Source organism: Lepeophtheirus salmonis, chromosome 14 (assembly GCF_016086655.4).
Source record: "Lepeophtheirus salmonis chromosome 14, UVic_Lsal_1.4, whole genome shotgun sequence".
NCBI classification, from domain to species: domain Eukaryota; kingdom Metazoa; phylum Arthropoda; class Copepoda; order Siphonostomatoida; family Caligidae; genus Lepeophtheirus; species Lepeophtheirus salmonis.
Window position 1 is genome coordinate 6,328,171 of NC_052144.2, and position 22,228 is coordinate 6,350,398.

The 22,228-nt window shown below is 31.4% G+C and overlaps 2 protein-coding genes across 2 annotated transcripts; both read right to left on the bottom strand.

Moving 5' to 3' along the window:
• Nucleotides 1–292: 292 nt before the first annotated feature.
• LOC121129782 (uncharacterized) lies at nt 293–1,137 on the bottom strand. The gene has a single exon (XM_040725508.2). It carries the CDS (start codon nt 1,135–1,137, stop codon nt 319–321), a length of 819 nt encoding a protein of 272 aa, XP_040581442.1. The 3' UTR covers nt 293–318.
• A 3,309-nt stretch (nt 1,138–4,446) lies between these two features.
• On the bottom strand, nt 4,447–5,256 carry LOC121129497 (uncharacterized). The gene has a single exon (XM_040725220.1). It carries the CDS (start codon nt 5,254–5,256, stop codon nt 4,522–4,524), a length of 735 nt encoding a protein of 244 aa, XP_040581154.1. The 3' UTR covers nt 4,447–4,521.
• Nucleotides 5,257–22,228: the final 16,972 nt, after the last annotated feature.

Genomic DNA, 22,228 nt, shown 5'->3' on the forward strand with positions numbered 1-22,228 from the left:
ATATATCCTTAGCTAAAACCCCAACTAATTCCAATTTTTAAAAATAAATATTCATCAAAGTTAATATTTCACAATTCTGTAACATCTTTGAATATTAATCAGACTTTATATTACACATTAATTTGATTCTTAGTAATCTATAGTAATATTTCATTGTTTTTCGATCTTTCTCTCCTTACGGACCCTGCTTTTATTTGGAGGGGGGAGGAACAAATTTTGTGCGAATATTTGACTTTAAGATTTTTTTTACTAATCTTATGGAGGCCAAGACGTTACAAGTATAACCAACGTGTCAAGACTAAATAACTTTATTTAGAATCAAAAATAATATGAATAATTAAATAAATATATAACATCCTCTAGCATTTTAAAATTGATAGGAAGACTGTGGAGCAATGGGGGATCCATATCCACCAGGGGCAGGAGATGAAGGACTTCCATATCCAGATGAGGGTTTATTTGATGATTTTCTCTTAGGAGAGGGACGACGTGATGGAGGAGATGGTTTGTTATATTTGCAGAACCAGACTTAGAACTGGATGGAGAACCATAACCATTAGAAGGAGCACCATATCCAGCAGGAGCTGAACCATAGGCATCCAAATCTCCAGCTGCAGCTTCTCGCTCAGCTGCTATTTCTTCATTACGAGAGTACAACTCCTCAGCTTGAGCACAGTCAAAGTTGAACCACCAGTCACAGATGAAATACTCTTGATTGAAGAGAGTGCCGTTGGGACAGAGGAAAGAATACTTGGCTAGACCACCAGAAGCATCAGCACCGCAAATATGAAAGGCTTGACATTGAGCCTCTGGATCTGCATAGTATCCTCCTTCAATTTGTCCATCACACACAAAAGAAGTTTCTGGTACTTCAGAGTAAATGGGGTAGTCCTCTCCAGGAACTCCGGGAATGGCATCAGCAAGAGCTGCAATAGGATCAACTTCTTGCTCAAAACCACTACCGTAACTACTCTGAGATGAAGCATATTGACCTAAAGGAGGGGATCTTCCAAATCCAGGAGGCTTATCAGCAACTGAGAGACTCAAGAGTACCGAAGCAATGATAAGGGATATGCTCTGAAAGGATTTCATGTTTTTGCTATTGCTATTCAGGATCAAGTGATGACTTCTTTGCATTCTTCTGTGGTTTATATATTAAGGTCCATGTAGCTAATGTATGATTATTATTCAGATACGCTAAAAGTAATTACATAAATGTAAATCGGGTGCCCTCCTTTTTGTGTTTACTTTTTTCTTTACTCATTCTTCCTCATCTTCACTTGAAACAAGCATATCTCTTTGGGTATCGTTTAACAATTAATATGATCATGTTTTAACTACTCAAATGATCTTTCCTTTTTCTTTATTTTTGATTAAATTAAAAATTATTGGCAAATAAAAACGTTGTATAACTTTTGGTTCTAATTTAATATAAATATAACTTAGATATACAAACATCTATTTATTTTAGTATTGTTTATTTTTTTAGAGTTATTTTAACTAACTGTTATCTTAATAATATTTTAATATCTATAGTTGATACATCATGTTTTAATCCTTTATAGATTGGCATAATGTCATGTTAACTATCTTTTATTAGACTTTATTCTTCATTCAAATGTATTTATTTTAGTGGTCTTTAAATTTTTATAATATAATCAAGTTATATTCAATGAAAAATGATTGACATGTTAATTATGTCAATGTTTAAGTATTTATTAATTTCATTTAGTAATACATCTAAGTTCAAATTATTTAAAATTCAATTTTAGTAGGTAATAAAATGTCATTGTCTTTTTTATAATTAATTAATAGTTTTTAAATATTTTTTTAGTAATTAAAAATAATATTGAGTTTTGAGCTTTGAGTGCATATGGTACTCCGATTCTGAAGGTGAGGATTTCGAATTGGAAAAAGATGAAGAATATGCCCAACCACCTCAATCAATTTCTTCTGATTCTGATGACTATTCTGAGGTTTTTGACAAGCCTGTCGGTAATTAATTTTTTGAATACCATTATTAGTTTTGCTATATATTAGATGTATTTATTAACAACTAATTGGTATATTTAACATTTCAAGAAATGCCAGGATGCAATCAAGGGACTCAATTCCCATCTGCTAAGAAACATAAATCAACCGACTTATTAGAAGAGTCAATGTATGTTGGCAAGGATAACACAATCTGGCACAAACAAATAGGAAATGGAGAAATTTCAGCCCGTTTTAGCCAATAAAACCTATTGAAGGAAGTGGCAGGCCCATCATCATTTGCAAAACATAACATCATTACAGATAAAACATTATCAGCTTTTGAACTCTTGATCGATAATTATATTATTGATCACATTGTAAAATGTACAATAGTTGAGTCTTGTTCAAAACTTAAGAATGATGTATGGACAACCAACACACGAGAAATACTCCAACTGATTGCAATAATGTATGCGAGAGGAATCTTAGCCAAAGGGCAGCCGACAGAAGTCATTTGATCAAGAAAATTGGGGATCAATCTCTTTAGGAATACTATCCCTCGCGACAGATATAAGGAATTATTGAGATATATCCGCTTTGATATTCGTTCCACAAGATCACAAAGACTTCAAAACGACAAGTTCGCCTTGATTTCAATGGTATGGGATCGATTAGTCAAAAATTTTAAATTATTATACAGGCCAGGTGAAAATATTACCATTGATGAGCAACTATTCCCAACAAAAGCTAAATATTCATTTACCCAATATATGGCTAAAAAGCCTGATAAATTTGGTATAAAATTTTGGTTAGCAGTTGATGCATCGTCCAAATACTTGGTAAATGGATTTCCTTACTTGAGAAAAAAATTCTCAAAGACTAGCAAATAAATCTTTATCAGAATATGTCGTAATGAAGCTAATGGAACCATATTTGGGTAAAGGGAGGAATGTTACAACAAATAATTTCTTTACGTCATTGTCTCTTGCAAATGAACTTTAGAAAAATAGGACGACTATTTTAGGAACTATGAATCGTGCTCGCAAAGAAATACCTCCTGAACTAAAAGCTACCAAGCAAGCACTAATTTCAAGCTTAATCTTTGTAAATGGTGGCAAAACATTGACTTCTTATTAAGGGGAAAAAACAGAAATGTTTTAATTTTGAGCTCTGCACACAAAAGTGTTAAAGTTTTAGATGTACGGGAAAGGTTGCTGGTAAGAAAATAACTCGTCGCCAGTTTTTGAATAATTTGATTACCGAACTTATTGGTGAATATGATGAATCAAAGGATGATATAGAAGAAAATAATCAATTATTTCAATCACAATGAAACTGTTCAACTAAAAATAGAAGCTGGTATACAGTCAATTGTACAAGAAAATCATGGCGCTTAGCATGCAAGACCTATGGTAAATGTCAGAGATTCGTATGCAAGCCTTGTATTGGTACTGAATAAACAATTGTAACTTTAAAAAAAGGCTAATTTCTTTATATATGTTATTTTAAAAGTTATGTTTATTTTTTTAAATAAGTAATAAATCTTCAAAGAAAATAAAAATTGACACATTAGTTTTAATTTTATCACCACTAACCATTACAAATATTAAAAAATAAATGGGTATCATTTTTGATATCCACCGTCGTTTAAGGGGGGTCGTTACTATCCGTCGTTCTAGTGTCAACGGACACACCTGTATAACCGAATAGAATAAATGCAGAAAAAGTATTAAATCAATGAAGATGGGATATTAAATTACCTAGTTAAAGATTTATATTTTAAATCTGGAAATTTCCTCATTTTTAGGAAGTGACAAATAATTAATAATGTTCAGAAATATCAATACATTTAAAAATTAAAACTGAATCGCACAAATGTATCTGGCTATTTTACTGAACAAGTCCTTTGTTGCCCATTATATCTATAATTATGACTGACATTTTTTTTAAGAACATGATTAGGATTTTTTAATTTGGAATCCTGAGGCTTTGTAAGTTTTATAAATACTAACATATTCAATGCAGATTGTTTTCTAGTTCAATTGTAATTGGGAGGCACCGTGAGTAAAGATAACACTCATAAATTCTGACACAACTTTAGAATGAAACTTGAAATATAGTAATACTATATTTAAATAGAAATTGAAAATGAGTGCTACGGATTTGCAATTTATATATATATATATATAGAAAATAAAACATTTATAGCAAATTTCCCAATTACATTATGACCAACAAAAACTAACTTTAAGCAATAAATGCACCTACATATTATAAATATTGTACATCCAAATTGTTTCTTTAAATAATAATTTAAATAATTCTTAGCTATATAACTATTAATCTGAAGGTTTTAAACCATCAAAATCCAGCGATACCCTTGAATATGACTTTCCATTTTTATATATTTGTGAGCAATCTATGATAATAAGATAATGTTCCCTTTCAAGATATAAAAGTATAACCAACATATCATGTCTAAATAACTTTATTGGAAATCAAAAATGATATGAATAAGTTAATAAATATATAACATCCTCTAGCATTTTAAAATTGATAGGAAGACTGTGGAGCAACGGGGGATCCATACCCACCAGGGGCAGGAGATGAAGGACTTCCATATCCAGATGAGGGTTTATTCGATGATTTTCTCTTAGGAGAGGGACGACGTGATGGAGGAGATGGCTTGTTATATTTTGCAGAACCAGACTTAGAACTGGATGGTGAACCATAACCATTAGAAGGAGCACCATATCCAGCAGGAGCTGAACCATAGGCATCCAAATCTCCAGCTGCAGCTTCTCGCTCAGCTGCTATTTCTTCATTGCGTGAGTACAACTCCTCAGCTTGAGCACAGTCAAAGTTGAACCACCAGTCACAGATGAAATACTCTTGATTGAAGAGAGTGCCGTTGGGACAGAGGAAAGAATACTTGGCTAGACCACCAGAAGCATCAGCACCGCAAATATGAAAGGCTTGACATTGAGCCTCTGGATCTGCATAGTATCCTCCTTCTATTTGTCCATCACACACAAAAGAAGTTTCTGGTACTTCAGAGTAAATGGGGTAGTCCTCTCCAGGAACTCCGGGAATAGCTTCAGCAAGAGCTGCAATAGGATCAACTTCTTGCTCATAACCACTCAAACTATTACCGTAATTACTCTGAGATGAAGCATATTGACCTAAAGGAGGGGATCTTCCAAAACCAGAAGGTTTATCAGCAACGGAGAGACTCAAAAATGCTGAGGCAATGATAAGGGATATGCTCTGAAAGGAGTTCATGCTTATGCTATAGCTATTCAGGATCAAGTGATGACTTCTTTGCATTCTTGTGTGGTTTATATATGTAGGTACTATGTATATACGACAAGGAGTTAATGTATGAATATTATTCATCTACGCATATAAGTATGAGTAGTAAGTACTTACCTAAATGTAAATGGAAGGCCCTCTTTTTTGTGTTTATTCTATTCTCCTTCTTCCTCATTTTGCCTTATTATTACCCTACTTTTTTCCCTTTATAAGTTTTCTCTATGATGGTATTATATTTTACATCATTAATTTTCTGGACTTTACACTCACTTAAATTAGCCTAACATTTAATTTCAAACGTTATGCTTCAAAATAGAATATTTTAGTATGGACCTATAGAAATGGTTGTATTACGTTTTATTTTTCGGATGTACAGGGTTAGGTAGAAAAACGTGGACTGTTAATTAATGTTTATTTCCTCATTAATATAGGAAGGTTTAGTGATTATATTTGCCATTCTGCCTCGACCATATTTGTGCAAAAACAAACAATAAGTAACATTTTGGGATTTGGTCATCATGAGTGAGCCATGGAGTTAAAAAATTTAGAGAGCTTACTCGAAGAAAAAACTGAATGGAGAGACAGCTGATGAATAAAAACAAAAGGATCGAAGCATTCAAATATTATATAGTAGGTATGTTACAAAAGAGAGAGTGCTCTAATCTTTTTTCTCTCCCACGTATTAAGTTGCAAAGTTGCAGCTTCATTTAATAACTTAAAATGACCTCCGAATTAGCTTCAACAACATTTTTAGGCCAATAATGACCTTTTTAATTAATAGAGATTTTTTTTTTTAATGTAAGGAAGCTTGAAACTTTTTTTTATTCATTTGTGAAAAAAATATAAAGTTTGATTGAAAGCATTAGTTTTATGAGAATTTGAAATTTGTAGGTTCTAATTAATTATGAGAGAAGTGTCATGTTTGGGTTATGCTCATTCTTTTCCGATTACTCAACATCGTACAATTCACATCTAGGAAAGTGTCGGGTTTCGTCTTTCAAACTAACATAGTCCTACATGTAGAAGGACATCGTTTGAGTGAGATTATAACAACAAACTACGTGCATTATTTTTAATACGACAGTCTTAAGAAACCAGTTCTTAGTACGTGCAATTCAAGGAGAAAAAGGATTAAATTTTCAAACATGCACCTCCAGATTTCTCAGTGAATAGCTAATGGATTTTAATAATTAAGAAATTTATGGAAAGGAAAACTCCATACACAACGTAAGAGCCCCTTTTCAAATTCATCTTTTGTTGTTGTTTTTTTCAGACGTTGTAACATACCTATATATAGTTAGTACTCTAAACAGCCGGTTTTTTTTAATTGATAATGTGATTTAAGGAGGATAATGGATAATGAGGGTACTCAACTTAGTTCAAATTTTCCCCTTTTCTCTTATTAAAATGGCAAGTATAAATAGGAAATCTCTAAAATGCGAAATAGTTCATTATTATTGTTATAATAATTCAACAATCTCAATTTTCACCCTTAAGAAGGAAGGTGATCTCATAAAGAAATATCCGCAATTGGTTTTAAATTCGTCTGGAATCGCATGAAGCCTATACAACATTATAAAAAACATTTTCATGATTGAGTTTTTCTTATAAGTTCCTAATATTCTCGTTTTTTTCGTAGATACATATTTTAATAAAAATGTTTTATAAAATCTGAGACAAATAAACATGTAATCAATGAAGTACCATTTATTCTACAATGTATTATATACTAATAAAATTAAGTCATTCAACATATTATTGATATTTTTCAAATTATTGATTCTTAAACTGAATAAGATATTGCAAATATAAAATATAATATCTTGATTTCAGATTTGAAAGGATGAGGAAACATATTTTCCTCGTCCTTACAATTTTTTACAGTTTTTTATTAAATGGCGATATAAATCTTTAGCATTGGTTACCTGCTTCTGAAGCCTTTGTTTTCCTGACAAATAATTTTATTTATAATTTTTAATAACTTTAAATGTGTTAAAAGAAGTTCATTCTTTTTCGCAAAGAATCATCAATTTCTTTTTGCTCATTTTTTTTACCCCTCCCAATAATTTCATAGTACTAGGTTGGACAATGACTATATTTCATCGTCATTCCTTTTTTTAGTACTGTTTTCTTCATAGGTTCTTCGCTTCAAGATTCGTCGATGGGACTGCACTTTATTTAAGGGCATTGGAAAGTCCAAATAGGGATCACTGCTCCATCAACAAGAGAGCCCTTAACATTGTGCTTGATGATGTTAGATCCTTGAAGTGTTCAAAACAGATCATTGACCATTTGGTTTGTTTCCAATCTTGGCAACGGTAGTTTACTATCCATTGCTTTTGAAGTGATGGATTTTTATGACATCTGAAAATAAATGTTTAATGTATAGATGAAATATTATCAAGTTCCAATGATATCCACAATGATAAATTTATCTAATACCAAACTCCTTTTGTAAAAATTAGGAAGTTATTTTATCCCTAATTCATAACTGAAACGCTAATGTTGACATAATACCTTAATGATTTGATCCTGATGTTTCTTTATTGTTCATCAGCTGAATGGTTCAATAAATTGTCTTCGTCATTCTAGAGAGTAAGCACTCTGTACTTATATCTCTATGGAGTGAGCAAGAAGCCAAAAAGACAGCTCATCTCAGATCTTTTAGATGCTGAAGTTGAGGTACTGAAGATTATGAACTTTGTAAAATGCTCTAGCAGCCTAAGTTTTAGGGTGACCGAGATGAAAAATCATGGAAAAGATATCTCCGGGAAAGTAGGAAGTTAATACACAATTTAAAAAGGTATCCGAAGTTCCTGTCCAGTGTCCAGCTTGAAGAAGAAAATAAAGGAGGACCCCACCAAATTGATGAATCGCCTCGCCACCAACTTTTCCGATGCTACTACGACCATCAGAAGGGCCCTGAAGGGTGTCTTAGGAATGTTTGTTATTTTTGAAAATAACAAAGTATTAAAGTATTTCTAAGGCAACCTTTTGAGTGCACGTTTTGAACGTTTTTTTTTAGATATAAAAGTTTCTCATTTTCCATGAAACTCTGTTTGAGCGGGATCCTGGGAAACAAATTTTTTAGGGTATGAGAGTCCGGCTTATATCCGGATCTCGTTAGTAAGTAATGAATACCGTGCAAGTAAAGTATTTAATTTTATATTTAAGAAGAAATAATGCATTATACGCTAGTGCTACGAATATATTCTCGATTCTCATGTTCTTACCTTTTATGAGTATCAACATATTTCAAACTCTCTAACTCGATCCAACCAGATAAAAAATATATTAACATTTATTTATGAACGATATATTTTTTATGGTTGTATGATTTTGAAGTGCATAATCCGACCTGCGGGCTAAAAGTCAAATCGAGCATTACTAGAAAATTTATTATCATAAAAAACACATATAAATAAGTTTTATTAAAAAACGGAAATTAGTTTTGGATTCTGCACTCAACGATAAATTGAGAGATTATTGGTTCAATTAATTTGTAAACCCCCCTCCCTCTGATTATTCCCCTGTGTTATTAGGGCAAAGTTATTTGGCGCCAAATACCCCCAAACAATGCCGAGTACTCCCCCTAGTACTAAATAAATAGACTAAAAATAAACTATATAAATATTGTTAGTATGTGTATTTCAGAAAGCAATCAATATTATGTTTTCAATCCCTTTCTCACGTAATACTCGTTAAAGTTAACTATTTTCTTTTATTCCTGCTTTTCCTTTGATACAAGTTATTACTCAAAGATATATATAATTTTATACTTTTATATCTTTTGATTTTTATTATCGTGCTGAATTAATTCATAATCAAGAATGCCCAGGCATGAATTACTAATGCTAGAGTTAATCGAAAAAGGAAAATAAATAAATAGGGCCTTGTCTTGCATTGGGATTTTTGATTAAAGAATTTAAACATATAAATAAAGAAGAGATCTGTCTAAAGAAAAGACTAATTTTAGCGATTAGAAAAAGAAAAAAAGTTGATGCGTGCGCTCCTTCTTTTTTTTCATTATTAAATAAGTTGTGGGTGTGTAAATATCTCTCTCTGAAGTAAGCATTCTCACCTATCGTTGGTATAAATTGATTTAAAGATGCGTAATAAAATAAAAATATATGTATTGAAATATAGTTATAAGCTTTTTCTTGCACTAATGCTATAATATATATATAACAGACAGTTGTTATTAACAAGGGTCTTTATTCAGTACCACAGTGTTCAATCTTACTCACGCTTTTTCCTCTCACTTTTACACAAATCCGATCTCTATATATGAAATAGAACGTACATTTGTCTTGAAGGGGTGAGTCCAGTGATGGAATATCAAAGACCGGATGGGGTCAATGGCCACCTCAAAGAAGAATTTTTATAGGGCACTAAAAGTTCAAGTAAACTTTTTGATACATTTATGTCTGCATCTCACTGAAAAAAACTTTTTGTAATCAATATTAATGATAGGAGTATTTGTGTATTTAAAAAAACAAAAAAAAACTTCACTATTCTGATTGATAGTTTCAGGTATCATTGTCTCAATTTGATGTATCCCTTATTTTTCTTTATCCCCTACGTACACACATTTAATTTAGAAATGTTGAAAAGTACTCACAACGATAGTTACACTTGGGAGTAGTGGCAATCTCTCTTTCAATGCTTTAATGGTCACTTGGATTCGTTTTTTGTTGACTATACATTATATCTGACAAAAATGATTCATTTTTCAATACATATTTTTCTTTTTAGATTACATAAATGCTTTCATCAATAACATTAATAAATAAGCTCTTCAACTGAATTGAAGTGCATGGCATTGTATTCAATTGTTTTAGATCATCTAAATTCTAAAAAAATACTCAATTCAGGGATGATAGTGTTTGTATTTTAGAAGTAATCTGGGCAGAGTGATACTATTCTATTAAGACTATAAGCATGGCAAGTGATATGCAACATGATTGAAAAATGTTATTATAGTTTTTGGCTGATTTAATAAAATATCCTTCTCCATTAGTAATGAAAAGCTTCACTCTGTCGTCCCTGAAATCGGTGGCAAGAACGTTGCTTATACTTATGACAGAAATATTGTATACCTTCAAATTCAAGGAGATTAAGTTGACCCAAAAAATGACCATTTAAAGGACCAACTACAATTGTAATCATGGGTCTCTGTCAACTCTGTAGTTTCCTTTAATGCAATAAATATATCCTTACTTTCAAATACTTAATGGACCTTGGATAACACTTTTTTAGTTTGAGACTCCATTGACTTGGTAATGGAGAAGCGAGAGTGAATTACTTTTCCAGTGTAAACTTCTATGAACTTAATTTTTTTTGGATGATTCTCGAAATGGAGTGGAATATTGCAGGAGACAAGTATCTTGGTCATATAAAGTTGTAAAGTTGGAAATATTAGAATTGGAATTAATTATGCAACTTTTATTAAGTTACAAAATGATTTTATGAATTTGGTTATAATATGTAATTCTACTTTAAATTTATTCCATGTTTTGATCACATGAACATAAAAATGACATATCAAAAACATAGAAAAGTCTTCCTAACTCAATATATTTATACCTAAATTATCAGTGATTATAATCAATTTACTTACCCTCTAAAATCCATTGTATAAATATAAAACATTAAGTTATTCTGAAATGATTGAGACTGTCCCAGTAAGACAAGAAATTACATTTAAACGCTAGATCATGTCACATAGTCTTCTCCTGCTTGGTTGCAGTGGTTCTCAAACTCCCACAACTGCCTGGAGAGCTCCTCTTCGTTCACTAACTTCATTACCCACTGAACACCGCATGTGAGGTCTTCATGACTTTCAAAATCATAATTCTAGAGCAGGTGATTCAGCTAACTGAAGAGAAATTGGTCACAAAGATTGAGATCCGGGCTGTAGGGACTCTGTTTGATCGTTTCTATCTTTTTTCGAATAAACAACTGCTTAGTGTTGTTGGCTATGTGGGGACTTGCGTTGTCCCACATTACTAGAAGTAACTGCATGTGAGTTTTGCTCTTCTTTAGGCCTTATGGTGTATTCTCAACCAGGTCCTTAACTTGGGTGATGTTGTTAAGTGTTCAGCAATGAATGGAGAAACATGTACAAATGTGATATGAAGACATTAGCGGTTTAGTCGTTGAATAACTATCGAATGTTTTTCCACCATAAAATTCATGAGAAAATTGATGTGGGTGGAATTTTGTAGCTAACTCTTCTCATTTCCCTTCAGACGAACATGCTTCAATCATTTCAAAACAAAGCTAATGTTACTGAATTTTGAAATAAAATAATCTTAACTATTTTTTCATGTGTTTTTATTCTAAACAAATTATACATTCTTTAATGGATAAATTACTGATATTATATTTGTAGGTACTGTGAGAAGTGTTTTTGAATAGACGTAATTCAACAATGAGTTTCTAAATACATTAAATAAGCGAATTATATAGAAAACTATTTTTTTATTTCAACATGGTTTTATTGGAAGGTAATAAACTACTATAAGTTCTACAATTTACATGTACAATAAACAATTTCATTTATGTTTTTATCAAACTCTGGAAATTATGTGACATGAATATAAATTTAAATAACATGGTTATAATTTTTTTTTTTTTTTTTTTTTTTTGTTTGCTCTTGACAATGACAATGGAAGTGATTTTTGTGTTGTTCATAATATTGACTCCGATTCTTGGCAATAGCAATTTACAATTAAGAATAAATAATTTATTATAATATTTAACAATTTTGCGATAAAGCAATTAACATTTGCATTATTAATGATATCAAGGAAAATTAATTAATTAAAACTGTGTATGAATTGGAGGCAAGTAGATAAACTGCAATTTGTTCATCCACGGAATCAACTCTCTCCATGGGTTTGATGAGTAAATAACTATTATAGAACAAATCACCAATGATGCATGCTGAACTTTTTTCATATTATTTGAACATTTGACAAGCTGATCATCCTTGATGAACACAAAGTAAGATAATGGCTTAATCGTTAATATAATAATGAAACAATTCTTACTCTACATCATTGATAGACACAGAGTCGGATTGAACATTTACGTGTGCTTTTAAGAGAAGCACTGCAATACTGAGGGTTTGTTGGGGATTTATATGTGTAAGTCCTTGTTGGACTCAGATTTGATTTAAGGATAAACATCCGATTAATTCTTGCCTATGTTCTAAATATATACAGAGTGGTATTTGTGTTTACTTCCTTTTAAACTCTCTTAGGGTCGCTCACACTAATCTAATAAGACGTCATGACAGCAAAGCTACTCTCCACTCAAACATTTTTCAAATTGTCAGGACTACCATTTTAACTTTCGGGGTTTTTTTAACATACCGGCGGGATATATAATATTCATCACTGACTATTCTATAGTTTTCAAGGTAAAGTTGTGGACTTTTTGTAAACGAAACAATGGGTAAACTTTTGAAGTATGAAAAGGAGAGCAATCTTGAGTATTTATTTTGGAGTTATTTATTGATATCTCCTTAAAAATAGTTTCTTTCAGTTGCTAACATGGGCTCCAAGGCGTCGCAGCAATTCTTTTTGAAGGTATAATACATGCTGGCCAACTGCTGCTCAATAGAGGCCTTGATACCATACAAAATTCCGTGATTGGTAGCACAGGCTCTCTTCTCGACTATCCTGAAAGGCATTATCGAGATGGGAATAGTCTGGAGAGGAGGTTGGCCAAACTGACGCTTATGCGTTAACAATTTCTGACATCTCTTGACCCGGTCTTGGTTTCTGTTGAAAGCAGTTGTTGATGTAGTCGTACATAAGAAGCCTTCCCCAAATCCTTGACATACTTCCTCACTGTACAATCAATGACATTGATAGCCTTGCCATGCTACCTCAATGACTTGGCCGGACTTTCAGAGATCGAAGTGTCCACGTCCTCCATGATCCCGATTATCCATCGTCTACCAAACCCTCAGGGGACCTCTCAAGACTCTAACCTGAAACTGTTATGCTTTAATCTTGTAAATAAGATGCACGCGGTGGATGTCTGAAAGAGGCAGTTACTAAAGAAAACATAAAAATATCTTCAAAATAACTTTGAATGATCGTAAGGTGTAGTTGATGGACAGAGCTGAGACTCTACATGTATCAAAGGAACATGCTTACACATATCGTGCATGAATATTTGGAACTGTGAAAGCTATATGCAAATTGTGTGTCATGCAATTTTTTAAATTTTTAGTAAAATTGATATGGGAGCATGGACTACAAACTATGAACCGAATTTTGAGACATATATTAATTTTACTATAATTAGAGAATTGGAAAATCGTATGACCGCTTAATCATTGTATTGCCTTAAAAGGAAACTACATTGAAAGAATAAATCAAATTTTGGCAACTAAGTGTAGTTTACTATGTTAAACTACAAGCTCATTTGATGTATCCACCTCCTGCATCAATCACAGCCAGGATCCGGTCCCAAAAGGAGGATCAGGCGTTTACAAGATAGTTCCTCGGAATATTGGTCATTGTCTCTGTGATGGAGGCAATCAGAGAAACCTTGATGGTATTAGATGTTCTATTTGTAATCTTTGGTAGATTGATCTTGTTGTGGACAAAAATCATCGTCATGGTGCAACACCGATCCTCCTCTGTAAATTCAATCTTACTTATTTCCGTAGCAGTGCAGCCATGATACTCAAAACTTCACTACATTAACTTTTCTGTAGGGAGAAAAAAGAACACTATGAAACAGCTGCATCATAACAAAATCAGTTATGGCACACAATTTAGTTTTTGACATTTCGATACTTTGTAACTAAAGGTATAAACAAAAATGTCGTTAAGGCCATTCGTATACACTTATAAAGGTGTAAGCAGGATTTTTGTTGAGGTTGGTGAGAAGGGGGTTGCTCAGAAATTTGAAGACTCTACAGTAAGAATTATTTTTATTCCTACTATGTTTTATGGTATAAAGGATGATTTTCTTGCTAAAAAAATGTGAGCGTTACGTTATCAGCGGTAGAATTATTTTATGAGGTAATGGGAATGCAAGAACCGGTTCAATCTAGTATAGTACCATTTTAAATGAGTCAATAAAGTGCTACCACAATATTACGGGTATACCCAACAACAATAATTCAGAACTTATGAGGGGTATTTTAAATTCAAGCAATTATTTTTCTGAACACTGATGAGAGTAAAAGAAACAGAAACATCCTCAACGCATAACAAAATACAGTGTATATTTTTATTTTAGTGAGGTAACACAATGAGAAGAGTTAGAATGGATTTAAAATATGCTATACAATTTTTCCAGTTCATTAATTACTTAATTGTAATTGTTAATTACTTTAAAAGACATTAAAAAATGCTTAAAATAATTATTTTACATAATTATTTTATTTTTAAATGCATGAGTACAACTTGTTTTTTTTTTTAAACTAAGCATGTTCTTTATTTAATACAATTTTTACAATTGATTTTTCATATCAATTGTTTGTAAAATGGTTTATATATTTACCCAGGTAGTGGATAAGTCTTGCAATTACTCTGTAACTGTATTTTTGAGGGATGTAGAGAGTTTCAATCATAAAGTTGGGCATATTGATGAAAAGCTTTTGGTGATACCTTTCAAGCAAGATATTGCATACAAATATATCTGATTTCAAGCCAAAGATGGAAACAAAAAGGTTGAAGATTTCAACTTTGATCTGTGCCGGCCATGATACCTCGGACACCATCAAGCATCTTGGGGTCAACCATCACACTATCTACCACGTTTGCAGGAGCATGAAAGAGGGGTACTCAGCATTTTGCTAGGAGTAATTAGGCGTTGGCTAAAAGACAACTTTTTCCTTCATAATATAGAAAATATCTCCCCAAAGTAATACCCCCGTGTTACTTTCCTTTTTTCATGTGCACATTCACACGTTACTAATCAATTACTACTTATTTTAATTCATATGTGTTCTCTATTCAAGAATAAAAGAATAATGACAAGAGTTTGAGAAAAAAAATAACATAATGGGATGACTGATGAGTACTTTATCCTCTCGAGTACTCACTAACAAAAAACAAAAAAACAGTATCCCCTGTATCCTAAATACAAAATGCCTGCGAAAGTTAATTCATTTTTACAAACTAGTGTTTATAATTTATTCAATATACATATGGTAGCGCTATATACGTGCAATGCTATATGAACACGCCTACAATGACTACATTGAAAAAAATATGGATATGATATACATAAGGGATCACAAATCTACTCTCAGTCCAATAAGGACTTACATTTATAATTCCACAACAAATCCTCAAGGTTACTCTCTGTCTTTTATCATAACACACGAATGTTCAATCAGGTTAGGAATCTCAGTGAATGTAGTAGGAAAAAAAGTTCAACATTAATTACAGCAGCTAAGCAAAAGAAAATTCATTCTTCACAAAACCAATTCCAAAAGAAATGGGTCAGCTAAAACATACACACAATTTGCATCACTGCTCATAAGTTTGTGTGCTAAGAAACTAACTTTAACCAAACAAAATCCAAAAAGGTCACGACATGAATTTAATTATTACTAAACATAGGCTGTTATTTTTTTTTTTTGTGATGCCAGATTTCGAAGGGCTCCTTCCGCTCAAATATTCTGCCCAGTAATAAAATTACTCCAAAAATGATCAAATTCGAATGAAACATTTTTTTTTCTTCCTTAAAGTAGGTATGAAAAGAAAAAAACATATCTTATAAAAAAAAATCGATTGTTTAGTATAAAACATGCTAATTTAGTTCATTCATTTATGGAGTCGATGTATCATAGCAAATATAATGTTATAGTGCGGATTGTGAACATTTCTATATTCTTTCTTTTTTTCTCTTTTTATTTTGTAAAAAAACCAAAAAAAAACTATTAAACTAAGTATAAATTGACGTTTGACATATATATTGTATTTTCAATTATAAAATTCTTAAAGATTTTAGCATGAATAAATTCAAGAGTTATTTTTAATTGAAATAAATGTATATACAGGGTTGATCTTATCCAGTGGTTTATCCTATGTATTACTTTCAAATAGGAATAAAATTGTGGTATAATCATAAAGGAAGTCAACAATACATCTTATCTCTGAACAGAGCAAGTTGAGACGGTAGGAAAGAGCAAAGAAGACTCGAAATTTTCTCAAGGCCATCAAAAATTTGGGGAATGTTTTGTTGTTTTCTGATGAAATTTTTTTTACTGTTGATGCCAATGTGAATAACCAGATCAGCTGCTACATCAAAACAAACTTCCTGACAATTTCTCAGCTTCAGTAAGACTTGTCTTCCGTAGCAAAAAATTAAGCCGGAACCATGGTTTAGGGCGTTGTGAGTCTTCCCTCCCATTTTTGTGGAGAGAAAGGAGAAGCTCAATACAGATGCTTACATTGAACTTTTGAATAAGAAAGTACTACCTTTGGCCAGAGAAATATTCGGGGGAAACTTTGTTTTCACTCAAGATGGAGCTGCGTGTAATTGCACAGCTAAGACTCAGTCCTTCATAAGAGACAACTTTCCAAACTTTTGGACATGTGCCCTCCCTCCTCTTCAGACGCATACCCCCTGGACTACTTTATCAAGGTGCTTCTGGAGGAGAGGTGCTACTCCTCACAGGAGTGTCCAGTCTCAAAAGGTTTTCATCAAAAAGGAGTGGACCAAGCTTTACGTAAAACGTCTACGTGAAGTTCTGCAAGGGATTTAGGCCTCGTATTGAGGTAATTATTAGAGTTGAGGGGTCACACATTGAGTAATAGTTGTCATGAGCCCTCTTTTCAGATGATTTTATTTCATAAATATCCTGACAAAACCTCTTGTTTAAATTTGACTCTTGAAAAATTGAAAAAATAAAATGTCACTAGATAAGATATATCCTGTACAATGCAATTAAATTAACTAGATTCAGAATTTACTCATCTTGAGCTAAGGTTGTAAAGTCTGAATTTTGAAAATTCTTAGCTAATTTTGACCTTGAATCATTAGCAATAAAAAGTGACTTTTTAGTTCATCTGCTATTATATTGGCTTCTTGAGTAGTTGTTTCAACACATCTTTTCTCATTTTGTGAAAAGCAAGGGATATCAGGTAAATCTAAATTTTCTCCTTCTAAGAACACAGTTCAAAAGTTATTCATTCGTTATGACAAAGTTGATGGAGCTTCTGTTAGAAAACTTATTGGAGTTGTAGATAAATTTACCAATTCCGAACAACTATTTGTATTTAAGTTCAAGTGATCCTTGGGTCGTATATACAGGCTGAACCATAAATCTTAGGACAGCAACTTCAACTTAATATTTCTCCTAGACAGGCCTATATTTTTTAACCATGTTTGTCGCATATGATTTATGCAACATCCATTTTTGTTTGTCGTTAAAAACATTCCCCCCAAAAAAAAAAAATACATATATATATATATAAATAAATATAGCAACGCCCCTGCTCTCAAGAACTATAAAAATAGCCAATCTTGATCAAAAAAGTCATAGTTCAAACTTTATATATTACAAAAATGGCATATAAAGGCTAAAATATTTCAAAACAATTTTTCTTAAATATGGAGCATTTCCATATAAGGTCAGCATTATTGATGTCGCCATTTAGGGGTTTAAACAACCAAGTTATACAAAAAAAAAATCAGGAAAATATAAAAAATATTGGATATCAAATGTAAGCAACGAATAACAAGACTTAAAAATTACTCTTTATTACAAATCTACCTCTGCATTGCCTAGTTTAATGATAGATCAGACCCTAAAATGTATTAAAAATAGGTTATTTAATCGTACTCTAATCTGATATCCACAAATTAGATAAAAAAAATATATTTTTATCTCAATATCGTACTTTTCTCGTCCTTAATCGATCCAAAAACAAAGATTGTACAAATTGAGTCATTTTTAAGGAATTTTAGTACATATTACTTTGAATATATATTCAAATATCAATATTTATCCTTTGCATCATGAAGTATTTTTATTATTAAAGCCATTTATTAAAGTTTAATCAAGATTTAATGGAAATTTGTACATTTTATTTAGTAAAAATGATAAATTTGAGCCCCCTCAACCCTTTCCTTCTATTAATACAAATTAAATGTCAGTGAAAACGATTTATACAATGCAAATTCAATAATGTAACAAAATTGACCCTAGAACATAGTATAATACCTTTTTTTTTTTTTTTTTAAATCAAATTTTCAATCTGTTTTTAGTATTTTGAATATCCAACATGATGTAGTTTAAGTATAAGAAAAAATTACTTACTATTCATTTACTAATCTTTAAAAACGTAGGTAGAAAAAGTCTCGTGAGATTATATGCAAGGAAATATTTTGGACTGCCTAAACAGATACTATAGTTTCTTATAAATAATGTTGAAAAATTTCAATCTTATCTAGCTTATAAAAAGAACTGATTAAGTAGGAGTGGCACCAGTCAACAAAATATTAATTTTTTTAACTCTTGGTAGTGAAATGATGTGGTCCCATGTTATTTTACCTCAAGAAACATAAAAATGATTCTTATAACCCGAAACTTTTGGTTTTTTGGCCTAAAACTAATTTTTGAAAAAACCATTTGCACAAAAACTACATTATTTAATGTTATTTTTCCCCTTAAAAGATATAAACAGAAAAAAATATATATCACATTGGCTAAAAGCCCCGGGCTACAAACTTAGATGCTGCTATTTTTTAAAATTTTAATTCACCTTATTTTCAGTGGCTAACAACCTTCAAAAAACAGCTGTCAAAATTTCATAAGACCTGTTCTTTAGTTTGTGAGTTATTTTGCTAAGTGTGACGCTACTTTTGTTATTTCTAAAACATTGGATCAAACACAATTTGGTGGTTTTAATTTTACAGTTCTTCTTTACAGGAAAGAATCATGTTTAAGTTGAGCAATGTCTTAAAAAATCGAATGGGGACTCTGCTCCATAAACCAAATAAATAAATTTAAAAAAAAAAACAATTCTGAAATTAAATCATGTGGTGTTTTTTTTTTAAGCTCAGGACTTTTAAGTCAATGCGTTAGTTTATTGGTACATGTTTCCAGATTCAAAAAATATTTTAAATAGTTTATGTTTCATTTTCGGAATCGGAGTACAAAAAAAGGCGAAAAATTTACCCTCTCATTGAAAGTCTAACAAATTTCTAATTTTCAATCACAATTGTAAAAGTCATACTTTGCCGTAAAGTGAAGACATACAACTTTCTAATTATAAAAAAAAAAAACACTTGAAAAAGATTTATATTTTAAAATGTATTTAAGATTTGTTGCTCAAAAACATTTTTGTATGTTTATTAATTTATCAATGCTTATTAATAGTACAGGCTTGGGCAGCAAAACGTAGATTTGAGAGGTTGCTAAAGAAATACTTTAATAATTTGTTTTATTTGTAAACAAGGTCGTCACTCAATTTGAACACCTTCAGTATCAATCACATACTTTTTGCATCGCTGGAAGGCCTTGCAGGAGTTGATGACAAACTCTTCAGACAAGTTGCCCCCCCCCACCAAAGAAACTATGGCACCCTTAAGTGATTCTACATCTGGATGTGGAGTTTTCTTGGTTTTTCTCTTCAAGTACCTTACAAGCAAAGTCCGCTGAGTCCAAATCTTCTGAGAAAGGGGCCAAATCTCTTTGGACCAGAATAAAAACATATATAGAGAAAAGAAACCATCCATGCCTCATTTAGGCATGCGTACAATTTTGGACCGTCGTACTTGTACCTCCTCTGTGGGAAAAAGAAGTAAACCGTATAAAGATATTTCCCCTGTAAGAGAAAAGAAACAGTCAAAGAGCTCTGAGTTTAGTGCTTCTAGACTTTTTCTCATTTTTTTTTTTCCTTGTCTTAAAATGAAGCTTTCAGAAAAAAAAATATGGACGAAACTTGTAGACTTCTTTCCTAACATCTAAAGTTAAACACGGGCATCAATAGAAAAATCTATTTCAGTACAAAAGGGGGTAAAGATAGAAGATTTAGACATGCAGTAATTAATCAATTGATGTCGATGGATACTGACATAGTTTGTCTTCGATATATTACGTCAGAGATCTATTCTCCTGCAATAGTCAATATCCCGTTTGGTTACATAAAAAATTTCATTATTTTTTTTGTAGAAATAGATCTAATATAGGAGTATCGACTATTATTTCAAAGAATATCAAAAATGTTTCCTGTGTTAGAGAGTTCCCCTAAAAAAAGCAATTGGCATAAAATTCAAATTTCATTAAATGGGGTGAGTTTCAGTTTAATAAATGCCTATGGGCCGAAGGAAAAATCAATTTCCTTTTTTTCAATCAATTTTTGATAACTCCCGAGCCATCTTTATCTATAGGATGAATGTCATTGAACTTTTGCTGCTTCCCGTAATCATAGAAATATTTAAAAATGGGTTTTAAGAAATTTAAAAAAAATATTGATCAGGATTTTAATTTGATCGTTAATTCTTGTCTTTTTTTTTTTAATATTGATGTTTAGAATATTAGTTGAAATTATATTTGGATCAGTTAGTATAAACTATAATGTTTACTACCCAATGGCTATGGTTTATTAAATATGCTTGCTCTATATGACATATAAATCAAATAAAGAATATTTAAAAAAATAGTATATATTAATATAATTTATTATTAAATTGTGCCCTGTACTTCCAGCTTTCCTGCAGAAGTCTCCTTCATCATTCTTCATCCTTTGCCAACTTGAAAACCAGGCTTCTGGAGCACTTTAGACTGTCCTTATACCTTTCCTACTTAACTTCAGGACCTAAAAGATCTAAGATGCACTGTATTTTGACTTTTTTATTTTATTTAATATTTCCTTTAATTAGTCTGATGGAGTTGCCTAATTAAGTACAAGTAAAAATTAATTATATTTTTCTGTGCAAGTAGTTATTAAGACCTTTTTTTTTTTTTTGAAGTATACAATAGTAATCTTTTGATAAAGATATATCGAATTGTAAATAATAGGATCTTCAACGAATGGGACACTTTTTAAATTTTTACAACAGGAAAGGGGCGTCCGCATGTGGTGGGCTGGAGGGCTGTAAATATCTGAGTTTTCAGAAAATTTAATTATTCATTTTTTAGTGAAAAGCTGTAGATTTGTGAATTTTTTTTTCAAAAATTCAATATTTGAAATTTCATTTTTTATGAATAGCTATCTATGTATTATTGATTTTTTCCCCGTTATACTGATCAACCGTGTATATGAAACGTTTTACTCAGAAGGTAAGAAAATTTGGATTACCCAGGTTACACCATTTCACTCAATGGGCAATTTCTTGTTGACTAAAATTAAAAATTAAGTTCTTTTTTATAATCCGTCTGAAATAAAGAACGAGACTTGCCGATATTCTGACACCGTGTCGTAACTGTGATAAATCCAGGGGAATCTTTTTTATTAAACTAAATATAATTTATTATAAAATAATCAATGGTTTAATATTTCATTGCTGGACCCGCCATTTTTTTCGTGTACCCTGTATTTATGACTTTGTTAGAAGACATGTTCTTACCATAATACATATATGTCAATATAATTAGACAATATGAATGATTGATCGACAGATTCTGTTTACATATGAATTCGCCAAATTTACATAAACATATATTAATACTATTTGCAAAATTAGTACATTACTTGAATTCTTTTGATGTCTACACAAAACTCCGTTAAAATTGATATCAATAATAAAAATATATAATTAATTAATTAACTGATATTGTCATCTACTTGCTAAAAATATATTGTCAAGCATAAAATTGATGATAATCAATATTTATGCTTTAATATTTTGAGGTCAAGGATAGATGCAAGTATTGAAAAATATTTATTGAAAATAATAAATATATTTATGACAAAGGCTGTTTTTAGGTGGGAAGATCCAACAGGTTCCTTGG

Bases quoted from the DNA above. Each gene is read 5' to 3' on its own strand.
- LOC121129782 (XM_040725508.2), bottom strand. From the start codon at position 1,137: ATGCAAAGAAGTCATCACTTGATCCTGAATAGCAATAGCAAAAACATG.
- LOC121129497 (XM_040725220.1), bottom strand. From the start codon at position 5,256: ATGAACTCCTTTCAGAGCATATCCCTTATCATTGCCTCAGCATTTTTG.